The 22,703-nt window shown below is 46.1% G+C and overlaps 1 protein-coding gene across 2 annotated transcripts in view; it reads left to right on the forward strand.

Moving 5' to 3' along the window:
* Positions 1–22,703, forward strand: part of ASIC4 (acid sensing ion channel subunit family member 4) — a 702,581-nt gene that overhangs the window by 485,687 nt on the left and 194,191 nt on the right. The window contains exon 1 of one of the 2 annotated variants that reach the window (XM_063933867.1): positions 14,826–14,929. The exons of the other annotated variant lie outside the window; for it this stretch is intronic. Coding sequence (XP_063789937.1) covers positions 14,900–14,929 — 30 coding nt within the window. The 5' untranslated portion in view covers positions 14,826–14,899. Of the gene's footprint in view, positions 1–14,825; positions 14,930–22,703 lie in introns of those variants that run through there. 2 annotated transcript variants of the gene reach the window in all.

A 22,703-nucleotide genomic window follows, 5' to 3' on the forward strand; every position in this document is an offset into this window, starting at 1 on the left:
GTAATTTGAATAATGGAGACTACTGTGCAGCGTAATATGAATTGGTATTATTTTGTAACCATGCCCCTTTCCCATGAAGCCAGACCCCTATATTTTTGCTGTGCGCCTTCAGCTACAATTGTCGTGGCACTAAATATAGGGGGGAGCCACCACCTACTCCCACCTACACTACTGCACCCTAACACCTACCCTGCTCCCACCTATACTACCAACACTAATGCACCATTACAACTGCCTGCTTTAAACTAAACTTTCAGCAGTGCCCTCTACCATTTAGATTGTAAACTATTTCATGAGCAGCGGACCTCCCTACCCCTTGTTTTCTTACCTGCATTTATTTTGTCTTCCGGCATTTCTCTATTATTCTCTGTATTCCCTATTGTTCGGCACTGCATAGCACTGTGTCGCTTTCCAAATCAACAATAACAATGCATTTGTATACTCAGCCAGGCATTCTGCAACCACTAGCAATGTCACCAGTAAAATATCAAGTTCACAACATGTCTGTCTCTTTAAAGTCAGAATGTTGATAAATTATAATGTTTCCAAACTGTAGATTTATATCAGTTGTTTATAGGCTGAAGATCCCTTAGAAAAGGTTTACTGATCTCCATGAAGGTGATGGAGGCTGATAATGTGGGCTAACGCCTACAATAGATGTCAGGACCTGCCGCCAGTCTCCGGGGAACTAAACTCCTGATATATTCAGCGCAGGCATACACTGAGTGAATTCACTGGCAGTTCCTGTGATCTCTACATGTGAAGCAGACAGAACAGCAGTCTCTTTGTGAAGGTGAATAGGTCCTTATCAGAAGAGATTTACATCACTGAACTGGGAAATAACAAATTATGTACAGAAATTACCCAGCATAATGGGGTTATACCCTCAACTCACAGCATGCTGTGGCGAGGGTGGGGCCCGCCAGAAACTGTGAGAGCCAAGCAGAAAAGAGGGTGAGAGATAAGGACTGGCAGATAAAGGGATAGAGGGAAGTACAGAGAGAGAGCAAAATGCTAACTAAAAGGATATTGAAAGCAAGAGCGAGATAACGGAACAGCCAGGGATCCAAACAGTACAAAGAGAGGGGGATATAGAAAGGAGAAGAAATGCGGATTAGCTGAGGAACAGATAGTTACAAGCGCAAGACTAAGGACAAAGGAAAAGAGAGTTACAGAGACTGGGAAGGAATTAAACAAAAACAGAGAAAAGAAAGAAGAGAGGTTGAAAAATAAAGAGTTGGTCACAGCGCCAGGCCATACTAATTTTAGCCAGGCCAAATGGAAGATTGTAATTCATTAACATTACACTAGCCTGTAACTGTTCATTACATAGAAAAATTGCAGGTTAATGGAGCTACAGTATACAAACTGGACAAGATTCAAGGACAGTGTTGATACTTTTTTAGCATACCTCCCAACATGACCCTCTCCAGGAGGGACACAATGCTCTGCTCCTGGACTTCTCTTAATTTGTGATTGCCATCACCTGTTTTGAACAGGTTAATGGATAAGAAATGTGTTTCACCACAGGTGATGGCAATCATACATTAAGAGGGAAGTTCAGGAGCAGAGCATTGTGTTCCTCCTGGAGAGGGTCATGTTGGAAGGTATGCTAAAAGTAGCTTGTGAAGACACACTGGGGCCACTCTGTTTATATACATCTCCTGCTGCTGGCCGTCCTCACTGGCTTTGCTATTAGTCTCATGTGCGTCTCTTAAACGGGGCCTGGCCTACTCACATCTGGCTATAACTCTGGTTAATCAATATGCAATCAGCAATATTGCAGCCGCCACAGGTTCACTGGGGGCTGATCCCCTGCCTCCCTCCTAACAGCGCTGGAACCAGGTGCGACCCCGGCTCCTCTGAGCAGTCACTCAGCACACAGATCTCTCCTGAGCTAGTCCCATCCCACTCCTCCTCATGCCCCTGCCCATCTCTACATGAAATGTAACTGAGGCACTGCCGCCCAACGTGCCGCCCAACAGCTCTGTCCTGTACCCCCAGCTTCAGTGCGCAGTGCGATCACCTGAAGCATTAGAACCCGACTGGCACATGGGCAGCTGGGGGGCTGCACTCATCAACATGCTCACAGGTAGGAGTGTCTGAATGGGGTACAGAGCAGCTATGGGTTAGATAACCATTATCAGAGAGCTGAATTATCAGAGAGCTCTGGAATGGTTTTTACACCACTGATGATGATTGTATTACCACTTGCCTCCACTTTACAGCTCTGCCACATTATACTCCTCTTCCTTGCCAGCAGCACTGCTTAAATAGGAGAGCTGTGATTGGCTAGCTCCATCATGTGCTTTTCAGTATATGTCATATTCGTTCCAGCACACGTCATATCCATCCATTCCAGCACACGTCATGTCCATCCATTCCAGCACACGTCATGTCCATCCATTCCAGCACACGTCATGGCCATCCATTCCAGCACACGTCATGGCCATCCATTCCAGCACACGTCATGGCCATCCATTCAAGCACACGTCATGGCCATCCATTCCAGCACACGTCATATCCAGAAAGAAAAAATTAGCTATATGACATATCCGGAAAGCTGTCCTTTTGACTTAAACGGCCCCTCATACTGGTATGCACATAATTATACTCCGACGACAATAACATCCTTAGTGGAAATCCATTCAATTGATATTATTTCTATGAACATGTACAAGCATATGTATATAAAGTATCTTGAATTCAAGATGATATCACAGTTGTCTGTGTGAATGCTTATGTCTGTCTGTGTTTGGATTGCGGAGGTCATAGATAACTCGTGAGCTGCTGCAAAACTAATAAGTGAACTGCTTGCTATATTTTCCTGCAAATCGTCTTCAGAAGTAATAGTTCTACATCAGTGGTGAACAATTAACATTTTATAAGGAGCCTCACTAGTGGCCTTTAAATCCACAATGGGACCATACTATACACCAGTGTTGAGAAGTAACAGACAACATTAGGAGATCAGAATGGAAGTATGAAGTGTTCTAACAGCCCTAGTTATAGGTTAATCTATGAATGACTAGCAAAGCTGGTCTGACAACATCACCATTCGGTCTTACTAACCTGCTACACTATATGGATTACAGTAACGCTTGATGAAGAAATAATCCTGGTAACTTAAGTATGGTCACATGTAACAGCTCTTAGAGCAGCTTGAGTACCCTGGGAAACCACTTACACACCGCTAATATAGCTGCGTCAGGCAAATGACCAAGACTACCCATTTTATCTCAGGCTGTTTACAGCTGTACTAAACATGGGGAGTCTGTGTGTTCTATTCAAAGGATATAGTAACATTTTGGACAGATGGAAACTATTTTAGAAAAAAATCACCGGGATGTGGGCAAGCTCATGACATGTCAATATCAGAGTAAGGGCCGGTTCTAGAACTTGTGGCGTCCAGGGCTAACGTTTCCTTTGGCTCCCCCATTCAATATAGAGACAGTGCGCGTCTGAGGCGTGGCCACATAACATTATCAATTCACATTACACTGCACAGTAGTGTCCGTCAGTCACATTACACCACACAGTAGTACCCCTTATACACATTTTGCCATGTTAGAGACAGAGCCCCTTACACGCACTAGAACCACAGTAGAGCCCCTTATACACATTACGCCAGGCAGAGATGCTTTTATGCCCATTACACCAGGTAGAGCCCCTTACACACATTGCGCCAGGTAGAGCTCCTTACACACGTTGCACGAGGTAGTGACCCTTACACACATTGCTGAGAGAGAGAGCGAGTGTGTGTGTCTCTTCACTCACTAGGTCTGTCCGAGACAGTAGGTGCCCAAGGTCCCGACCATCTTTATGGCCACTTCATACCTCACTTCCGCCCAACATGGTGGGCGGAGAGGGAGGCGGACAACGCGGGGCAGGTAGGTGGTGGCAGTGTGACTGCAGTTGCGCCTTCAGGCAGCAGCATACCAAGCTGCCCTGCTAGCCCGCACCCAAAACCACCACTGATCATTGTGGTGCTGACATTGGCTCAGGTGTCAGGATAGGGAGTGGAGGATGTGGATATGAAAAATAGAACTGGAAATCTGGGCTTACTTGTAGGGAAGGAAAAGGGACACAATTCTAGGGGGTCTTTTTTACTAAGCCTTAGAAAGAGATTAAGAGTACCAACCAACCAGATTCTAACTGCTATTTTTCAAACAGAGCCTGTAACATGGCAGTTAGGAGCTGTTTGGCTAGCACTTTATCTCTCTCCAAGGCTTAGTAAATAGACCCATTGGAGAGAGATAAAGTGGAGAGAGCTCCTTACTGTCATTTTTCAAACACATCCTGTGACATGGAAGTTGGAAAGCTGATTGGTTGGTCATTTATCACTCTTCATCCAGGTCAGGTGCAGTGTGAACGGGTTGCCGGGTCGATGCGACCCTGGACCCGTTCACAGTATAGGAAGAGGCTGTGTGGAGATGATCTCTCAGAGAAGAGGAAGCTCGGGACAAGTTCTTCAGCAGCGCTACAGGCTGCAGCTGCTGTGGGCAGTGACCGTGTAGTCCCCTGGGCCCTACTCGCTGGGTGACGGCACTGCTTGCACATCCCTAGTTAAGGCCCTGTGTTTAAGACCTGTTAGTACTCTCCCCTACAGATGAGAGGGCAGCTTCAACTTTCTGTAATCTCTGGAGTTGTGATGTATCACTTTAGTTTTTACTATTGATGTAGGGGAAATTCTGGTTAACACTACTATTATGTATTACCCCTTTTCCACCTACGAGCACGGGTCGCAGCCGGGAGCCTGACACGGGAGCTGCCCCCTGCTGCGACCCGTGCTCGGCCCCTTTCCCATCAGCAGTCACAACCCGGCATATGCCGGGTTGGTGACGCTTCTAGTGACGCGGCAGGGGCGGCACAGGGAGATCACATGATCTCCCAGCGCCGCCCTTCCATACAGTGTAAACAGGAGCCGTGTCGCATCGACACGGCTCCCGTTTACACTACAACCCTACCCGGATCATTCCCGTGTCCTACCCAGGTAGATAGCCGGGTAGGATTCACGGGTACCTTGATCCGGGTTTACCCTTTTCCACTTGCAAAAAACACGGGTAAATGCGCGCCCCCGTGCATTTTACCCGTGTTTTTTGAGCTAGTGGAAAAGGGGTATATCTTACTGTACCTTAATGGGCCATATTCATTTTAATAGTGCCATTTTAGAAAATGAGAGCCTAGTAAACAGAAAACAGTATGTTCAGCCATAGTCTACCTTATGCAACCATTGATGCAACAATACATAATACACGTATATGCATATACAAATGAAAAATGAGTCACTAAGGCAAGAATTCAAGACAGTCCAACAAAACACATTGATATAAATGAATATATAAAATATAAATGATGCAAATATTTTACTGTATATACAAAATAGCAACAAAACAAATTGTACCATTTTAAACAGTGCAAGCAACCTCTCAGCAGATCAATTATTTGCAGCAATGGGACTAATCCTGAATACATTACAGACATATCCTTAACATACTGTAGAACAGTAGATACCACTTCCTCCGATTTGGGGGCAGTGAGAGTTGGGCTTGGAACCCTTGCTGGACAGTGTTGCTTGTGGCATTGTAATAGTTGAATCTCCCTATATATTAATGCTGCAGACACTGACAGTGCCGGTTGATTTTGACTGTAAGCATCTTTATCATTTTGATGTATGGTCCTTGTTTGTTGTTCTGAATTCTAATGCATAAATAATAATGCATAAAGAAAAGAACAATCAGGGCCGATTAACATGAGGAATGGAAGAGCTGCTGTTTCAGGCACCATCCATAAAATGAACTAATGTTTTGGGATTATCGTGTGCAAATTCAGTCCTTTAGGTCATTTAAGCCAAAGCCCAAAATGTGTTGGTGTACTTATAAAGAGACAGGCTGCAGTACAATACTATGGACTGTCACTGTCTTTTTCTTCCCTAAACAAGTAAGCAAATACATTTCTATGTTTATAGATACAGTAATACCATAGAATAGTTGTATGATAGATTAGACACATACATACACATATTAGAGATGTGCCACCGACACTTTTCGGGTTTTGGATCTGGATGTTTTTTGAAAAAAAAAAAAAAACAGCTAAAATCATAGAATTTGGGGGTAATTTTGATCCTATGGTATTATTAAACTCAATGACATTCATTTCCACTCATTTCCAGTCTATTCTGAACACTACACAAAATTGTTTTTAGGCCAAAAGGTTGCGCCGAGGTACTGTAGCTGGATGACTAAGCTAAGCGACACAAGTGGGTGGCACAAACACCAGGCCCATCTAGGAGTGGCACTGCAGTGGCAGACAGGATGGCAGTTTAAAAAACTAGGCCCCAAAGAGCACATGATGCAAAGAAAAAAAAGAGGTGCAAGATGGAATTGTCTTCGGCCCTCCCACCCACCCTTATGTTGTTTAAACAGGACATGTACAGTTAAATAAACCCATCATTTCCGCGACAGGTGGTCCCCCTGGAAAAAGCTTGCCAAGTTCTCCAAATCATAGCTAGCTACAGACATACCACCTCCTTCTTTGATGACTTTTCACATTATGAGAAGAGGCAAGAGGAAGAAGACAGTGTCAAGAACAGGGCCGAAACTAGGGGGGTCTAGGGGGCAGGCGACCTGGGCGCCGGATTGGAGGGGGCGCCGAGACCCCCTAACACCCTCTCCCTATTCTTTGTACTTTGAAACCCCCTTCTCCCTCCTCCCGAGTGCCCAGCTCGGGGGGGGGGGGGTTTCGCGGAATGACGCGATTGCGTCGTGACGTCACGACGCAAACGCGTCATTCCACGAAACCCCGCCCCCCCGAGCTGGGCACTCGGGAGGAGGGAGAAGGGGGAGCCGCGCAGACGAGGAGGGAGAGGCGGCTGAAGAGCGGCGAGAACCGCTTCAAATGTAAGTCAGCCCCTCTCCCTCCCTCTCTCTCTCTCTCTCTCTCCCTCCCTCTCCCCACCACCTGCCGGAATGTGTAAAATGGGGCCCTGTCTGCCGCAATGTGTAAGATGGGGACACTTTTTCCTGCCGCAATGTGTAAAATGGGGACACTTTTTCCTGCCGAAATGTGTAAAATGGGGACACTTTTTCCTACCGCAATGTGTAAAATGGGGACACCTGTCTGCCGCAATGTGTAAAATGGGGACACTTGCCTGTCGTACTGTGTAAAATGGGGACACGTGTCTGCCGCAATGTGTAAAATGGGGACACTTGCCTGTCGTACTGTGTAAAATGGGGACACGTGTCTGCCGCAATGTGTAAAATGGGGACACTTGCCAGCGTACTGTGTAAAATGGGGACACGTGCCTGCCGCAATGTGTAAAATGGGGACACCTGTCTGCCGCAATGTGTAAAATGGGGTCACCTGTCTGCCGCAATGTGTAAAATGGGGACACTTGCCTGTCGTACTGTTTAAAATGGGGACACTTTTTCCTGGATATGAAATTTATGTTAGAAAAGGCAATTTTTCAGGTAAAAAAGTTCTGAAAGAGATATATATGTATATATATATATATATATATATATATATATATAATATTTTTATTCATTTATTTATTTATTTTAAAATGTTTAGTTTTTTATTTTTTTATTTATTTATTGTAAAAAAAAAAATCTTTTTTTTTTTGGGGGGGGGGGGGGGTGGGGGGTGGGGGGGGGGGGTGTCAAATGACTACCTTGCCCCGGGTGACAAAAATCCTAGTTTCGGCCCTGTCAAGAAGGTGATTAAAAATTAGTGAGGCACACACAATCAGGAACAACACACAGGCTTTCAACTCCACTCCTATATTGGTGTGGAACGCAAAGGACTTCAACCAAGCAAATATATAATTACCACATTACTGGACTAACTGAAAAACTAGGGGCCAAACCCTCCAAATTTGTACCCCCTTCTCCAATTTCAGGGATTAAGATAATCTCGGATTTAACGCTAGGATGCAAATAAACTGGTGTATACCACAGGATCAAGATTGGATATTTCCCCTCCACGGAGTCTGGATACTTATTTTGTGAAAATCTCTTAAATTTTCTTTTTTTCCATTTTCTATTACGTCCTAGAGGATGCTGGGGACTCCGTAAGGACCATGGGAATCAGGGCCGTTTCTAGTAACCCACTCGGGGGGCGGAGTTTCACGGAATGACGCGGTTGCGTCGTTACGTCACGACGCAACCCCGTCACTCCGCGAAACTCCCCCCCCACTCCCCAAGCGGAGTACAGAGGGGGATCCACGTTAGAAAGAGGGAAAGGCCGGCGCGAGGAGCGACTGGTGAGGCGGGCTGAAGAGCGGTAATCGCCTCTGTAAGTATTCTCTCTCTCTCTCTCAATGTGTAAAATGGGGACACCTGCCGTAATGTGTGAAATGGGGACTCTTGCCTGCCGTAGTGTGAGGATTTAATGTATCAAGGGCATTGCGGTGTGTGGCATAATATTGTGCAGGGGGCATTACTGTGTGGGGCTTAATATGGTAGAATTTTTTTTTTCCTGTGGTGGTCGTGATCTGTTGGAGCAGGGTCAAAAACTGGATTGTGAGGTAGTCTTTTCAGACGAGGCCACACCCATTTAGATGAGGCCACGCCCCCTTGCCAGGCGCGTGTGCAAGTTGTTGTTTTTTATCTAGGTGTGGGGGGGGGGCGACAACATTTTTTTATGTCATGGGGGGGGGGGGCGCATTTTTGAATCTAGCACTGGGAGCCAAATTGGCTAGAAACAGCCCTGATGGGGATAGACGGGCTCCGCAGGAGACATGGGCTCTTTAAGAAAGAACTTTAGGTATGGGTGTGCACTGGCTCCTCCCTCTATGCCCCTCCTCCAGACCTCAGTTTACTACTGTGCCCAGAGGAGACTGGGTGCATTACAGGGAGCTCTCCTGAGTTTCCTGAAAGAAAGTATTTTGTTAGGTTTTTTATTTTCAGGGAGCCTGCTGGCAACAGGCTCCCTGCATCGTGGGACTGAGGAGAGAGAAGCAGACCTACTTCTGTGAGTTTCAAGGCTCTGCTTCTTAGGCTACTGGACACCATTAGCTCCAGAGGGAGTCGGAACACAGGTCTCACCCTGGAGTTCGCCCCGGAGCCGCGCCGCCGTCCTCCTCACAGAGCCGGAAGATAGAACCCGGGTGAGTATGAGAAGAAAGAAGACTTCAGAGGCGGCAGAAGACTTCAGATCTTCACTGAGGTAACGCACAGGAGTAAAGCTGTGCGCCATTGCTCCCACACAGCACACACTAATGGCAGTCACTGTAAGGGTGCGGGCGCAGGGGGGGCGCCCTGGGCAGCAATAAAACCTCTTTTTCTGGCAAAAGTAGATATATACAACTAGGCACTGTATATATAAAGAGCCCCCGCCAGTTTTTTATATATTTTAGCGGGACAGAAGCCCGCCGCTGAGGGGGCGGGGCTTCTTCCTCAGCACTCACCAGCGCCATTTTCTCCACAGCACAGCGCTGAGAGGAAGCTCCCCGGACTCTCCCCTGCTTATCCACAGTGAAAGAGGATTTTGAAGAAGGGGGGGGGCACATAATTTGGCGCTATCTGGGTAAACATATTGTGTGTTTTTTCCTGGGTCATATAGCGCTGGGTGTGTGCTGGCATACTCTCTCTCTGCCTCTCCAAAGGGCCTTGTGGGGGAACTGTCTTCAGATAAGAGGATTCCCTGAGTGTGTGGTGTGTCGGTACGCGTGTGTCGTCATGTCTGAGGTAGAAGGCTATCCTAGGGAGGAGGAGGAGCAAATGAATGTGGTGTCTCCTTCGACAACGCCGACACCTGACTAGATGGATATCTGGAATGTTTTAAGTGCTAATGTAAATTTATTGCACAAAAGATTAGGCAAAGCGGAAGCTAGGGAACAGCCATGGAGTCAACCCATGTCTGTCCCTATGTCGCAGGGACCTTCGGGGTCCCAAAAGCGCCCACTATCCCAAATAGTAGACACAGATACCTACACGGATTCTGACTCCAGTGTCGACTACGATGATGAAAAGTTACAGCCAAAATTGGCTAAATTCGATATATGATTATTGCAATAAAAAATATTTTGCATATCACAGAGGAACCCCCTGTCCCTGACACGAGGGTACACATGTATAAGGGAAAGAAACTTGAGGTAACCTTTCCTCCCTCACATGAGCTGAATGAGTTATGTGAAAAAGCTTGGGAATCTCCAGACAAAAAACTACAGATTCCCAAAAGGATTCTTATGGCGTATCCTTTCCCGCCAACGGACAGGATACGGTGGGAATCCTCCCCTAGGGTGGACAAAGCGTTGACACGCTTATCCAAGAAGGTAGCGCTGCCAACCCAAGATACGGCTACCCTCAGGGATCCTGCTGATCGCAAGCAGGAGATTACCTTGAAGTCCATTTACACATTTGGGTACCTTACTCAGACCGGCTATTGCGTCGGCTTGGGTGTGTAGCGCTGTAGCAGCATGGACAGATACCTTATCAGCGAAATTGAAACCCTGGATAAGGATACCATCTTATTGACCCTAGGACATATAAAAGATGCTGTCTTATATATGAGAGATGCTCAAAGAGACATTGCTTTGCTGGGTTCTAGAGTCAACGCTATGTCGATTTCTGCTAGACGAGTCCTATGGACCCGGCAATGGACAGGTGATGCCGACTCAAAGAGGCATATGGAGGTTTTACCTTACAAGGGTGAGGAATTGTTTGGAGAAGGTCTTTTGGACCTGGTCTCCACGGCTACAGCTGGTAAATCCAATTTTTTGCCTTATATTCCCTCACAGCCTAAGAAAGCGCCACATTATCAAATGCAGTCCTTTCGGTCACAGAGAAAAAAGAAAGTACGAGGAGCGTCCTTTCTTGCCAGAGGTAAGGGCAGAGGAAAAGAAGCTGCACAACACAGCTAGTTTCCAGGAACAGAAGTCCTCCCCGGCCTCTACAAAATCCACCGCATGACGCTGGGGCTCAGCTACGGGAGTCCGCCCCAGTGGGGGCACGTCTTCGACTTTTCAGCCACATCTGGGTTCACTCACAGGTGGATCCCTGGGCAATAGAAATTGTTTCTCAGGGTTACAAGCTGGAATTCGAAGAGGTGCCTCCTCGCCGGTTTTTCAAATCGGCCCTGCCGGCTTCTCCCCCAGAAAGGGAGTTAGTGTTAAATGCAATTCACAAATTGTATCTTCAACAGGTGGTGGTCAAGGTTCCCCTACTTCAACAAGGGAAGGGATATTACTCAACCCTGTTTGTAGTCCCGAAACCGGACGGTTCGGTCAGACACATTTTAAATTTAAAATCCCTGAACCTATACTTGAAAAGGTTCAAGTTCAAGATGGAATCGCTCAGAGCGGTCATCGCCAGCCTGGAAGGGGGGGATTTTATGGTATCCCTGGACATAAAGGATGCATACCTTCATGTTCCCATATATCCACCTCATCAGGCGTACCTGAGATTTGCGGTACAGGATTGTCATTACCAATTTCAGATGTTGCCGTTTGGGCTTTCCACGGCCCCGAGGATTTTCACCAAGGTAATGGCGGAAATGATGGTGCTCCTGCGCAAGCAGGGTGTCACAATTATTCCGTACTTGGACGATCTCCTCATAAAGGCGAGATCAAGAGAGCAGTTGCTGAGCAGCGTGTCACTTTCACTGAAAGTGTTACAGCAACATGGCTGGATTCTCAATATCTCGAAGTCGCAGCTGGTTCCTACGACTTGTCTGACCTTCTTGGGCATGATTCTGGATACGGACCAGAAAAGGGTTTATCTCCCGATAGAAAAGGCTCAGGAACTCATGACCCTGGTCAGGAACCTATTGAAGCCAAAAAAGGTGTCAGTGCATCACTGCACTCGTGTCCTGGGAAAGATGGTGGCATTGTACGAGGCCATTCCCTTCGGCAGGTTCCATGCGAGGACCTTCCAATGGGACCTACTGGACAAGTGGTCCGGGTCACATCTACAAATTCATCAGTTGATCGCCCTGTCCCCCAGGGCCAGGGTATCTCTCCTGTGGTGGCTACAGAGTGCTCATCTTCTAGAGGGCAGCAGGTTCGGCATTCAGGACTGGGTTCTGGTGACCACGGACGCGAGCCTCCGAGGTTGGAAAGCAGTCACACAGGGAAGAAACTTCCAAGGGCTTTGGACAAGTCAAGAGGCTTGTCTTCACATCAACGTCCTGGAGCTAAGGGCCATATACAACGCCCTTCGTCAAGCAGAGACCTTACTTCGCGACGTACCAGTTCTGATTCAGTCAGACAACATCACCGCGGTGGCTCATGTAAACCGCCAGGATTCTGCACTGGGCGGAAAATCATGTAAGCGCACTGTCAGCAGTGTTCATTCCGGGAGTGGACAACTGGGAAGCAGACTTCCTCAGCAGGCACGACCTGCATCCAGGAGAGTGGGGACTTCATCAGGAAGTCTTCGCACAGATTGCAAGTCAGTGGGGACTGCCCCAGATAGACATGATGGCGTCCCGCCTCAACAAAAAGCTACAGAGGTATTGCGCCAGGTCAAGAGACCCTCAGGTGGTGGCAGTGGACGCCATAGTGACACCGTGGGTGTTCCAGTCAGTCTATGTATTTCCTCCTCTTCCTCTCATCCCAAAGGTGTTGAGAATAATAAGAAAAAGAGGAGTACAAACAATTCTCATTGTTCCAGATTGGCCGCGAAGAACCTGGTATCCGGATCTGCAGGAGATGCTCACAGAAGATCCGTGGCCTCTTCCTCTAAGGCAGGACCTGTTGCAACAGGGGCCCTGTTTGTTCCAAGACTTACCGCGGCTGCGTTTGACGGCATGGCGGTTGAATGTCGGATCCTAGCGGAAAAGGGCATTCTGGATGAGGTCATTCCTACTCTGATAAAGGCTAGGTAGGACGTGACAGCTAAACATTATCACCGTATATGGCGAAAGTATGTTTCTTGGTGTGAGGCCAGGAATGCTCCTACGGAAGAATTCCATCTGGGCCGTTTCCTTCACTTCCTACAAACTGGAGTGAATTTGGGCCTAAAATAAGGCTCCATTAAGGTTCAGATTTCGGCCTCCAGTGGCGCCTTGGGACCTGAATGTGGGGTTGAGTTTCCTTACGTCGCACTGGTTTGAACCACTTAAAATGGTGGAGTTAAAATATCTCACTTGGAAGGTGGTCATGTTGTTAGCCTTGGCTTCGGCTAGGCGAGTGTCGGAATTGGCGGCTTTGTCTCATAAAAGCCCCTATCTGGTTTTCCATATGGATAGAGCGGAATTGCGGACCCGTCCTCAATTTTTGCCTAAGGTGGTGTCATCTTTTCATATGAACCAACCTATTGTGGTGCCTGTGGCTATGCGAGACTTGGAGGATTCCGAGTCCCTTGATGTGGTCAGGGCTTTGAAAATTTACGTGGCCAGAACGGCTAGAGTCAGAAAAACAGAAGCACTGTTTGTCCTGTATGCAGCCAACAAGGTTGGCGCTCCTGCTTCAAAGCAGACTGTTGCTCGCTGGATCTGTAACACGATTCAGCAGGCTCATTCTACGGCGGGATTGCTGTTACCAAAATCGGTCAAGGCCCATTCCACTAGGAAGGTGGGCTCTTCTTGGGCGGCTGCCCAAGGGGTCTCGGCACTACAGCTGTGCCGAGCTGCTACTTGGTCGGGTTCAAACACCTTTGCAAAATTCTATAAATTTGATACCCTGGCTGAGGAGGACCTCCTGTTTGCTCAATCGGTGCTGCAGAGTCATCTGCACTCTCCCGCCCGTTTGGGAGCTTTGGTATAATCCCCATGGTCCTTACGGAGTTCCCAGCATCCTCTAGGACGTAAGAGAAAATAAGATTTTAAACCTACCGGTAAATCTTTTTCTCGTAGTCCGTAGAGGATGCTGGGCGCCCGTCCCAAGTGCGGACTACTTCTGCAAGACTTGTATATAGTTTTGCTTACTAAAGGGTTATGTTATAGTTTCATCGGTCTCGGACTGATGCTATGTTGTTTTTCATACTGTTAACTGGTTAGTATATCACAAGTTATACGGTGTGAATGGTGTGGGCTGGTATGAATCTTGCCCTTGGATTAACAAAAATCCTTTCCTCGTACTGTCCATCTCCTCTGGGCACAGTTTCTCTAACTGAGGTCTGGAGGAGGGGCATAGAGGGAGGAGCCAGTGCACACCCATACCTAAAGTTCTTTCTTAAAGTGCCCATGTCTTCTGCGGAGCCCGTCTATCCCCATGGTCCTTACGGAGTCCCCAGCATCCTCTACGGACTACGAGAAAAAGATTTACCGGTAGGTTTAAAATCTTATTTTTTTATGGCATGGTAATGGGGGTAATTCCAATTTTTTTTAGCAGTTGGGCAAAACCATGTGCACTGCAGGGGAGGCAGATATAACATGTGCAGAGAGAGTTAGATTTGGGTGTGGTGTGTTCAATCTGCAATCTAATTTGCAGTGCAAAAATAAAGCAGCCAATATTTACCCTGCACAGAAATAAAATAATAACCCACCCAAATCTAACTCTTTCTGCACATGTTATATCTGCCTCCCCTGCAGTGCACATGGTTTTGCCCAACTGCTAAAAAAAATCCTGCTGCGATCAACTTGGAATTACCCCCATTACCCTCTCTAGGAGGGACAGAATGCTTTGTTCATGGTCTTCCCTCTTAATTAATTATTGCCATCACCTGTGCTGAAACACCCTTTTTATCAAATACCTAGTTGAACACAGGTGACAGCAATCATACATTAAGAGGGATGTCTAGGAACAGAGCATTCTGTCCCTCCTGGAGAGGATCATGTTGGGCGGTATGCTTTTAGATAAAGTTTTTTGAGGTGCCTGAGCCATGTGGTTGGCCAGGTGGCAGGAGTGTAGGCATGTTGGAGGCATAGGGAAGGGAACACACAGGTAGCAGCTGTGGCGTAGCAGCCGAGGACCTGGCTACCATCACATACTCTGGGGCTGGGAGCAGATGGGTGCATGGGATGGAAGCTGGACCTTCTGCACCAGGTGAGCCATGGGTTGGGGCACTCTGCTGCTGGCAGGGATGTAACTAATGCTCCCAGGGATTCCCCCTAACATGTTGCCATTGGGGGTGTCTGCAGACTTCATGCGCAGGATGTGGCTGGTGCTCGGTACGCAATACTGCTGCAGGCTCTGTCCTGCAGCTGCAGAGCCTTCTTAGGGGCGCATGAGGGAAGTTGCCAGTGTCAATGCCGGGACAATGTCACATGCTGCTGTAGGAGTGCTCTTCCCAGCACTGGATGCATATAATGGAGAGCTGCGACTGAGTGACCGGTGACTGTGACCGGTCCCCCACTTACAGCTCTCCGTTATGTGCAGTATTAGTTACATCCCTGCCACCAGCAGAGTATATATGTACATATATCTTTGAAAATAACTAGTTGCCCTTTTATATTGGCTCGACTTGTACTTTACTGTAAATCTGAAGGCGGTTTTAGAAGGTTACATGTGACAGGTAATATTTATTTGGCTACATAGGGAGAAATAAGACAGATATTAAACAGTGGAAGTTATACAAAATGACTGTATAAGGGAAGCTGTGGTGATGGGAGAGACTTGTTGGGGTCTTGTGCTGTTTGCAGATCTGGGTTGCAGAAAAATCCACACAATTATAGACTAGAGATCTTCCCGATGTCTCCATCAGAGGGGAGTTTATGAACAGTTTCAGCTCAGGTCAAGGAAAACCGGGAGATAATTAGGGCTCTTGTAAATCCCTGGCTGTGAATGGGGGGTGGAGTAGGTAAATTGGTGGGGGCTCACAGCCAGACAACATGGTAAAAAGATAGGGCTTGGAAGAGGAGGGGCAGGTGTGGGTTTAGGAGAGAGAAAAAATGAAAAATGATTATCGACTTTGAGACACGAGCTGAGCTGTAATGAAAAGAGTATGCGGAGCCGACAGGCCCAGCTAGAGAAGCCTGCAAAAAGGATATTACTGCGAAATTAAAGATAGCAGATACAGCTAAGCAGAAACATTAAGCCCAACCTTTGTGTTCATCTTGGGGCTGTTTCTTCCATCTCCCTTTTTTTTCTTGTTAACCTCATGTCACAGTAATTGGACAAAGACTTGGTGGGAATTCCTGGTATGCAAGAAAGCCAAGCAACATTAGCTATTTTAACCCCTTCAGCACCTTGATGTATGTGCTGTAATGTGCAGAGGGAAATCCGCAAAACGTTAGCAGAAAAACCCATTGTTTTGTCACCCTGTGCAATTATTTTCTACTGACAATCCAGCTCTTGGCCACATAAATATCTAAAAGGACCCAGATGTTCCACTTCTTGGGATGTTGAATTGGGTTGTTGACAAACGACCCTGTCTTTGTTTTGTTTGTCACGTCCATTGATTTCTATTTGTGACTCACTTCTGTCTCTTTTATTGCATTTTCTCAATTTCATTATATTCTTCTTATTATCCTTGTTAGATCCTCTGAGGTTTTTCTATTTAGCAGAAAGTTCCCTGTTGGCAAACACTATTGCAATGTAAGGATTTGTTAGATGTGGCTCTCAGGCTCTACCGACAGTACAGGCCCTCAGGACGACCTCCTATGAGCTCAGGTCAATCTATACAATAATGGTTATACTGATGTTTCTATATGTTTTAAGTTGAGCAAAAGTGGTAATCTTGCAGGGTGGTGAGTTAAATTGAATGGATATACCTGGTCACATTGCATTATATAAGGTGACCACCCAGGAGCCATGGCAGAAGCAGAGCTGGCTAAAGGGGGTGTCATATATGGATGTGACTGTCATGGGTTCAGGTGTTACCGGTTGATGTAGGAGTTAGATAACTGACTCACATCCGCTCATGTAACAGCCTCTTTGGCCAGGTATGCCCCACAGCTGTGTAGTCCCCCAGTTACCTTAAATAATGTAACAAGCACAAAAAAAAAAATACTCCTCCTCCCATTAATGGATGAAAGCCTAATGATATGGGTCAAGAAGCTCAATATCAAAGCCAGGCTAGTGAATTATTCTATAAAAACTTGTAGTGATGTTACTGATCATACTCCTGTGTTTCTTTCTATACAAATCATGTTTATTACCAAGGAGACTGCAAGCTAATCACTCATACCAATGAAGCTTTAAGCAGGACAGAAGATCACATTGAAAGAATGTTGACCAAAACAGCCTGATATCACAGTGTGATACAAACAATTATCCTGAATTATCAAAATGACTTGATTGGGCACCATGGACAATCTGTTTAGTCAGTGATCCTTATCAGAGAGTACAGACAACCAAATCTCTTTAATATGGTTTTGGATTTGGTGTTTTTCCACTGTCAGGCATAAGAACTCAATTTCCTAATGCCCTGGCACAGTCCAGAATAATGAACTTCAAAGCAGCTATTTTATATATATATATATATATATATATATAGAGAGAGAGAATATAGCGACCAACGGTGTCTTTAAAAACTCACAATGAAGGTAAAAAAATATATAAAAATACAATTTATTCACAGAAAATGAAGTTTTCACATAAGGTTTTACACATAAAAATATCTTAATAACAGGTCTCTTTAAAAAATGGGATAAAATCAATTTACACAATTCTAAATATATTACCAGTTAAAAATATAGATAAGAAGATTGTAACTTAACTGGGTATAAGGTCACTGCCAGGTTGCATTTATTTTATATCTCATGCGGTATCCCTTCCCTTGTATCCCACTCCCCCTTCCCCCCCCCCCCCCCCCCACGGTTGGCCCCTGCAGCACTCAGTGAGCGGTGACTTACTCTCTGTGTCAGAATCAGGCAGGCTCAGCCCAGCTGTGCCCAGTCCCCTCACTGTCCTGCTGGCGCGTGTCCTTGTAATGGCAGCGTAGGGCACACGTGGAGAGACTGAGGAGCGCAGGCGGGAGGACAGGAGCGCAGGGTGGGCGGGGAGAAAGGGTGAGTGGGCGCGCGGTGTGACATCAGCGCGTCACATCGTGAGGCGGCCTGTGAGTCTGACTGGTTGGCTGGCGCAACGGGAGGGGGTGTTACAGCGCAGCAGGCAATCCAATCCTCGTGTGATGTGCGTGCTGGTGTAGTAGCAGGCGTGGAGTGCGCACGCCTATGGTACTCATATCTACAAACACTCTGCCCACATCCGTACAATACTGTACTTGTCTACTCTACCAGAAGTTGCAGGAGACTGTTGATTTTTCGCCCGCACCCCGGGAGAGAAGGAGGATCTCCTGCATCCTGCCAGCTTTCTAGTGAAGCGGGCAGAATGGGAAGATAATCACTGGAAACACGGGCGCTGTGCGCAGTGTGGAGGGGCAGGGCTAAACAACGTGAATCATGTTATTTTAGCCCTTGTGCATGGTAATCGTGGCATTTTTCAGTGGTGGGATGAGAGTCTGACCACGCCCCACAAAGTGTCCTGAAGTGCCTCCTCTTCGGGCTTCTCCTAGAGAGGTGACACAAAAAGTAGGTAAGCAGGTTCTGTAACCTTGGTTTCATGGCAGGCATTTGATATGCCGGCTGTCGGGATCCCAGTGCTCAGCATACGACACACCTGGAAGGAGAAATAAACACGCAAGGGGCTCTTTTGCGCTTGCCCTGCTGCCGGCATGCCAGCGGTTGGGATCCCGGCGCCGGTATGCTGGGCGCTGGGATCCCAACAGCCGGCATAATGTAGTAGAGCCAGTTTCATAGCTGTCATCACCATTCTGAATCCGCTTTTGCACCACCCCATAGTTGCTGCATATGATGCATCTAAAATGGCTGCCGCTTTAAAAACTGTTCAAGATCGGTCGCATCCCACACCTCTGACAAATTCAGGCATTATTACATATGCTCCCACGTTTTTTCTCTCCTATCAGCAAGGAGCACTCATGCTATTCTCTCATTTTTTTTTATCTTAAATCAGCATGTAACAGTTCCTTTTATGGATAGATAGACTCTCTGCAGACACTGGTGGTCTCTTATACACAGGGCTGAGCTGAGGCCAAATTTTGTGCAAGTGAATAAATACTTTGGCACCACCCCAAGCACCTGAAAAAATTAAGGGGACGTGGTTCTTATGGGAAAAGCCCAGTTGTAGTGCCCTTTACACATTATGTCCACCATTGTAGTGCCCCTTACACATTATGCCCACCTTAGTAGTGCCCTTTACACACTATGCCTGCCCATCATAGTAGTGTCCCTTACACATTATGCCTGCCCACCGTAGTAGCGCATCTTACACATTATGCCTGCCACCATAGTGGTGCACCTTACACATTATGCCCACCATAGTAGTGCCCCATACACATTATGCCCACTGTTGTAGAACCCCTTACACATTAATTTATGGGCATTTATTACCTGATATGCCCCCCTGTGCAGCATTTGCCCAGAGACTTGCAAAGCAGGCAGTAGTGTTGGCACGCCGTGCCGTGCCGAGAACTACAGTACTGTGAAGAATCTCAAAATAAACTACCGCACCCAGCAGCCCTTGCTGTCCGGAAGCAAGTGCTTCTGGGAGTGATAGTTTATTTGACATTCACAGTACTGTAGTGGGTTTGCTGACGGACACGGCGTGGCGGCGCCATCACCACTGCCTTCTCTACAAGTCTCCCAGGGGGACATATCAGATACAGATGGTTTTATGCATGTCGCTGGTGCAGCTGAGCTAGGCGCCCTCCTCTGTGCTGTGCCTTGCTCAGCTTCATACCCAGCGTATGCGTAAAACCGGCCCTGCTCATACATACAGATTGTACAGTATATGCTTAGACATTAAAAATATGCAAAACAGTTTAAAGTCCTTTTAAAAGAATTGACCTAAACACCGATCATTATTTATATACAGTGCTCGAATTGGGCCGGTATACACCGGTATGGCATACCGGCACTACGAGCACTGAAGACCCCCGCTGCCGCCTTTCAAATTCCGCACTGAAACCGGCAGCCAGTCAGGAACGGCCGGTCCGCGGCAGTTTTCACTGACCACAGGTAATGTTCCCTATGTCCCTCTGTCACTGCTGTCCCTCTCCCTGTGCTGTCACTCTCCCTGTCCCTGCTGTCACTGTCCCTGTCCTTATGTCCCTGCTGTCACTCTCCTTGTCGTGAATTGTGGATCATACCGTGTTGCATAATGTGAATTGTGGAGCATACCGTTGTTAAGTTTGTTTAACTTTCAGGAAAAAGCAGTACCTTATTACACAAGGGTTCAGGCCGCTAAGTGTATGCGATAAACCTCTAGGAAATGTGTACACCTTGCGTAGGCATGCTGACACGCAGTGAGCACAATGCAGCTACACGTGTGGGTGAATACACTTTAACCCCTAACAGGAATGGAATGCGACACCAATTGTATATGTTATGTTGTAGTCCAACGCAGTAACAAATATTTACTTAAAAGGGGATACACACAGAAATACAATAATACAAAAGAAAAGCTACAACCAAGAGTTCATACATTTGTTCGCCTGCGCCACCCAGATCCGGTCCTCAGTCAGTCTAGCAAGATGACCTTCAGAGAATTAGCCTGGGACCGACCAGGAGGCCTGGCTTTTATACAATTTTCCAAAACATAGTACAAAGGAAACTGTAAGCTTTTCTTTCATAGGTCAAAGGGTTGGTCATTTACAGTATGTGAGGGGTCATAGGTCGGTTTGAATAGGTGGGCGATGCCTGGTCCAGGTGTACTTGCAGATGTCCTCCACTGGGTTCCCGCCGAATATCAGGAGTACAGTAATTACAGTGAGATATTGATCTTTGTTATATTCTGCAAACTGCGATCGGAATGTAGCCCTTGAAATGCTGTACATCTGGATACAAAACACTATGTCCTAACCTAATTCTGTCCCCTCACATCCTGTAAAGTTGAATATCTCTATTGTTCCATTTCTAAAGTAAATGTAACTTGCTGGTGTGGGGTGTGTGTGGGCTATGTGTAAATTATGCACTATGTGGATGAAATATCAGATATGTCTTTGTGGCTTTTCCATGCGAATGCGTATACTACTGTATTTACCCATACCACGCGCTAATATGCAGGGCTTCGTGAGCCAATGTACACAGCGTGTGGGCATGTGCACGCACGGCACCACAAGCACCCGCACGGAGGCCACTCTGTGTGGTGTTTGTACTTGATGCATGTGGGTATAATATTTTCGACTTCGACACTGTGTTGCATAATGTGAATTGTGAATCATACTGTGTTGCATAATGTGAATTGTGGATCATACTGTGTTGCATAATGTGAATTGTGGATCATACTGTGTTGCATAATGTGAATTGTGGATCATACCGTGTGGCTTAATGTGAATTGTAGATTGTACCATGTGGCATAATGTGAATTTTGGATCATATTGTGTGGCATATTGTGAATTTTGGCTCATTCTGTGTGGCGTAATGTGAAGTTTGGCTTATTCCGTGGGAATTATGGCCTAATGTGTAAGAGACACCAGTACTAGATAGTATAAGGGGTCCTACTATTGTAGTGCATAATGTGTATAAGGGGTATATGATGTGGTACACTACACTTAAGGCACGCCCCCTTTTCAGTGGAAACGACCCCTTTTACAACCTTCACTTTTCCATACCTCCACTTCAAAATTTCCACTTCGACCACTGTCATATATATATATATATATATATATATATATATATATATATATATATATATATATATATATATATATATAATATAACATTTTAATTTTTGTTCGTCTTTTCGTTCCGGCATTACGCACACACTATTGGATGAATTTGGATGGTGTTTTCACTATTGTATATCTTAGTGACCTAGAAAGAAACCGAGATATTTATTATCTTGATGTGACATCAGGGAGAGGAGCAATAAAGGAAAAAACAGACGCTTGACATTTGGCATGTGCTGTGTGCAGGCTCCTCAAGTCCAAAATTACTATATGTATTAAATATACATTTTGGGGAGAAATATACTTCTAGGGACTGTTTATGAATTATGGAAACGATTTTTTATTTTATTTTTGGAAACCTCCACACGAGCGAAGACGCAGGCATATCCCAGTTACCAATATAATTACCCAGACATTAGAAACACATAGCATATGATATAAGAACAGTAACAATCACTATGGATCAAAAACAATTCAATGCACAAGTGGATGTTGATTTAAAGTCATTCAGGTAGTTCTATATACTCTCCGGATGCCAAAAGCAGTTCAGCAAATGCCCATTCCTGGTAAGATGTTTAGCACAGCAACTTCCAGCGCAATTTGATCTGTATGTTGATCTTTAGTAAAGCGATTTGGTGTATGGGCTGGTTGGGCTCTAAGTGCCTTGTAGATCATTAACTTCTGGCTCATAAATCATAACCTGGATAATTCAGTTTATTGCTAAAATTAAGTATGCGCTACTGGTAATACTGTGTTTTTACATATTTTGTTACATATTCTGTAGCTAGTTCCACTCTGCTTCTATATGTAAGAGGTATTATACAGTAATGTCTATACTATCAATATTAAAATGAGATCCGGTTTCAGCCCTAGTGTACATGAGTGTCCATGTGGTAGGGTACATAGATGGTAAGCTACAATGGGGCAGGGGCTGGTGTGAATGACTGAAGTGTTCTCTGTAAATCTCTCCATAATATGCGTGAGCTATAGAAATAACTGGTAATAAAGTACTGTTGCTCCTGATGAATATATAGTTGCTCCTGATGAAGTTGTAAAACAAAATGCATGGAGCAAGTGACCAGGAGGTAACCAAGTCTAATTGGGTGGAGCAGAGCCGGCCCTAACCAATATGATGCCCTAAGCAAAATTTTGGCTGGTGCCCCCTAGCACCGCCGCTAGTTCTGCTGG

This window comes from Pseudophryne corroboree, chromosome 7, assembly GCF_028390025.1.
Source record: "Pseudophryne corroboree isolate aPseCor3 chromosome 7, aPseCor3.hap2, whole genome shotgun sequence".
Taxonomy (NCBI): Eukaryota; Metazoa; Chordata; class Amphibia; order Anura; family Myobatrachidae; genus Pseudophryne; species Pseudophryne corroboree.